Source organism: Nestor notabilis, unplaced genomic scaffold (assembly GCF_000696875.1).
Source record: "Nestor notabilis isolate BGI_N333 unplaced genomic scaffold, ASM69687v1 scaffold30145, whole genome shotgun sequence".
NCBI classification, from domain to species: domain Eukaryota; kingdom Metazoa; phylum Chordata; class Aves; order Psittaciformes; family Psittacidae; genus Nestor; species Nestor notabilis.
In genome coordinates, this window is record NW_009928378.1 from 3,183 (window position 1) to 6,355 (window position 3,173).

The 3,173-nt window shown below is 35.7% G+C and overlaps 1 protein-coding gene across 1 annotated transcript; it reads left to right on the forward strand.

Annotated features, from left to right (window-relative positions):
• Positions 1 to 260: 260 nt before the first annotated feature.
• Positions 261 to 2,126, forward strand: SHFM1 (split hand/foot malformation (ectrodactyly) type 1; the record flags this gene model as incomplete). The annotated part of the gene is made up of 2 exons (XM_010014478.1): positions 261 to 354; positions 2,084 to 2,126. Coding segments are annotated over 2 exons (137 nt in total), but the record flags the coding sequence as incomplete, so codon positions are not given.
• Between the last annotated feature and the right edge of the window lie 1,047 nt (positions 2,127 to 3,173).

Here is a 3,173-nt window from a genome sequence, read left to right on the forward strand (position 1 = left end):
TCTCTTATGAATGTGTAATCCTGAAAGCTATGCTGTGAGTTGTCTAATGATTTTTTTAATCAAGTTGCTTTTTTTTTTTTAATTAAAGAAATTGTGAGGTGTTTCAGGTCTTTCTCTCTCAGAAACACATAAATATGATCCAGACTTTTCTGTTAAAGCTACCAGCGGAAGTCTACTCAAAGGCTGAGTTAATCCGTCAGTAAGGCACAGTACCAAAACAATGGAGCATACAATATTTAGACCTCTTTTCCTGTCTTTAGACTGGACTGGTTTAGATGAAGATGAAGATGCACATGTCTGGGAAGACAACTGGGATGATGACAATGTAGAAGATGATTTCTCCAATCAGCTAAGGTAACTTTAACTTTCTGTTCTAGAAGATGGGTAAAATGTTAAAAATGGCATATCTGTTTGAAATCTGCTTACTTAAAAAAAGAGATCTGAAACTGAAATAAATGAAAACTTTGCTTTGTGCTTTTTTTATTTAAAGCCTTTCAGAACCAGATTTAAGGGATTGTAGCACAGTGAAGCATTTCATCTTTTAATCATTATACTGTAAGCCCTGAAATATGCCTTATGTCATTGACGTGTTCAGGCTTCTGCTGTGTTACACAACTTAAACAGTACAAAGAGTCTCTGCAAATTGTGATGCAGTTGACACTTCTTTTCAATTTAACATGAATAAATCCTTTCTAAGGACTTTTCTACATATGTGTGAAAACTCAACTGTACTGCCAAGATTAATGGCAAGGGATCCAAGATTTTCTTCTATGCTTCATGGTGTCCAGAGTATGTTGTTACAGATTTTTTTCTATACCCTCAAGTAACATTGCTGCTCTTTGTCCAAATGGACAATTTTTCTAGAGGTCAGTTATCTGTGTAAATGTTAGGGTTCCCTTCTTGTGTGTAGTCAGCATGATGTTTATGAGCAACGGCAGCAAAGTAATTGTTCATCACATACTTTTAAAAAAAAGTGATAGCAGTTTGGGTACCTTTTAATCCAGTTGTTTAATCCTCTTTTTCACTTGTAGTTTCAGTTAATCCTTTACTGATACATAATTATAACTTGAATTGTTTCAAGCATCAATACAAAGTCACATTTTATAATAATCCCTCAGTATGTTGCATGACGAGCAAACTATCTGTAATACAGCCTGATTAAACAGCTCGTGGGTTGATCTCCCTTAAAAAAACCTCTCTGTTAAAAGCAAACCTTTACGTAGAAAATACAAAAATAGTCTTTGGTGTAGTTGTTTCTTACAAGGTTGAAAGGCAGTTAAACTAATATTGGAAAACAAATTGATACATAGTCAAACACACTTTCAAGGGGTGGTGTAACTCTTGATAAACATAGTTGATCTTGACAGGCCTTCAGTAACTGTACCTTAATTGTGTCTGCAGTGTTGGTGACCCTGTACTAGTGTTACAATCATAGTCTGCAGTGTTGCTTGCTTGCAGTGTGGTTTTCTTTCATCTTGCGAACAAAAATGCTGCAGTCTTTCTAAAATTCCACTGCTAAGCATATAAATTAACCTGAAATATTTTTAGAGGTTTGGACTACAGTATCCAGGTAGACTTATGCTAAGACTAGGAGATAAAATGGAGTGCTTTTATGGCTGATGTGTTAGGAGGTATTTTTATTTAAAATGAACAAGGAAAACGTTAAAATAATTTTGGAAGCACATGCATTTAAATCACTCAGATTAGTGAGCTTGTTTGTTTTAAGAAAACCTTGAGAATGATGTGTAAGATGCTATTTTATGTTCTCTAATGCATCTAGAATTGTTGCAGGCTCACAGGTGCTGCTTTGTGCTGTATTATTGTAGTCAAGCCATGGTGTTCAGAGGGCAATAACTATGATTAAAACAGCTACTTGAATTTTTCACCTGAGAAGTCACTTCAAACTGAAGTTGAAAACTTAGAGAGTAAGTGAGGTTAAGGCTGTTGGTATGAACGAAAAAGCAGTATGACATGTTCATATTCTGAAATGATTACATATTGTGCAATATATTAAAAAAATAATCAAATGTCTGACAGTATTTTATTTATAAGTTTTACCATACCTATCTTTTTTTCTATACAGAGCTGAATTAGAAAAACATGGATACAAGATGGAAACCTCATAGTTTTTTGCTGAATATGGAGTGGTTTAACATTGAACTGTGGATAGACTATATTGAGTAAAGAAGAAAAGGTGGAGAATGAGAAGACACAATTCATTATCTGCTTGGATTTATTATTGTTTTGTATAAAAATAAAGTTTTTAATCTTAGCATAGTGATATGTTCAGCCTCTAATAACCTGGTAACTTGTATTTCAGTTCTCAAATGACTTGTGTGGTGGAATTCACAGGCTTGCCTAGAATGCTTCTAATAATCTGTCAGTGGCTGATGCTTTTGCACCAGTTTCCATCATGGGGAACTGAAGAAGCACCAGAATGAAGACTAGTGAATGCTTGTGGTAGGGAATGTGGAGATGTCATAGAAATAAAGAAATAAAATACTCATTCCAGTTTAAACGCAGCAGCCGTAGAAAGGAGTTTTGGGGAGTGATAAAGCTTACTTTGCCTTAAGATGTTCTTTCATAATGACTTATTTTATTTTTGTTACTATTTCATGTGAGAACTAATAGACTTGGAGGCTAAACCCCACTTCAAAGTGCATCTTACAATAGCAGAAATCCAAACTCACCGATCTTGTCCTGTCATTTCTCAAGCCTGTTAGAGATGAGACCTCTCTGGAGGTGAAAGAAGTTCTGTTCTCGTGCTTGTTTAAGCCTAGGAATCTCTGCTGAAATTGCCTCCAATTTGCCAGTTACAGCAGTTCCTCAGTATCACACAAACATGCCTGCTGAGAACGGAAATCGAACTTCCAACTCATTTCATGGAGGCCAACAAATAGTTGCCAGATAGATACAGCAGTAGTGACTGGATTCGATTACTCTCTCAGCTAGAAAACAGAAGATGGAAATTGCAAAACCTATTACCAATTCTATGAAGCCTTCCCAAAGGAGCTGTTAAAGCTGGTGTGTGCCAAGTCATAGGGAGATGTGATCCTGGAAGTGAAGGCCATGATTGCAAATTATTAATTATTTTTTTTAATGAAGGGGCAAGTAGAGCTATGTACTCGGGGAATTTGAATTAGCTGCTTGCTTTTTCAGCAGTTCTCTGTAGG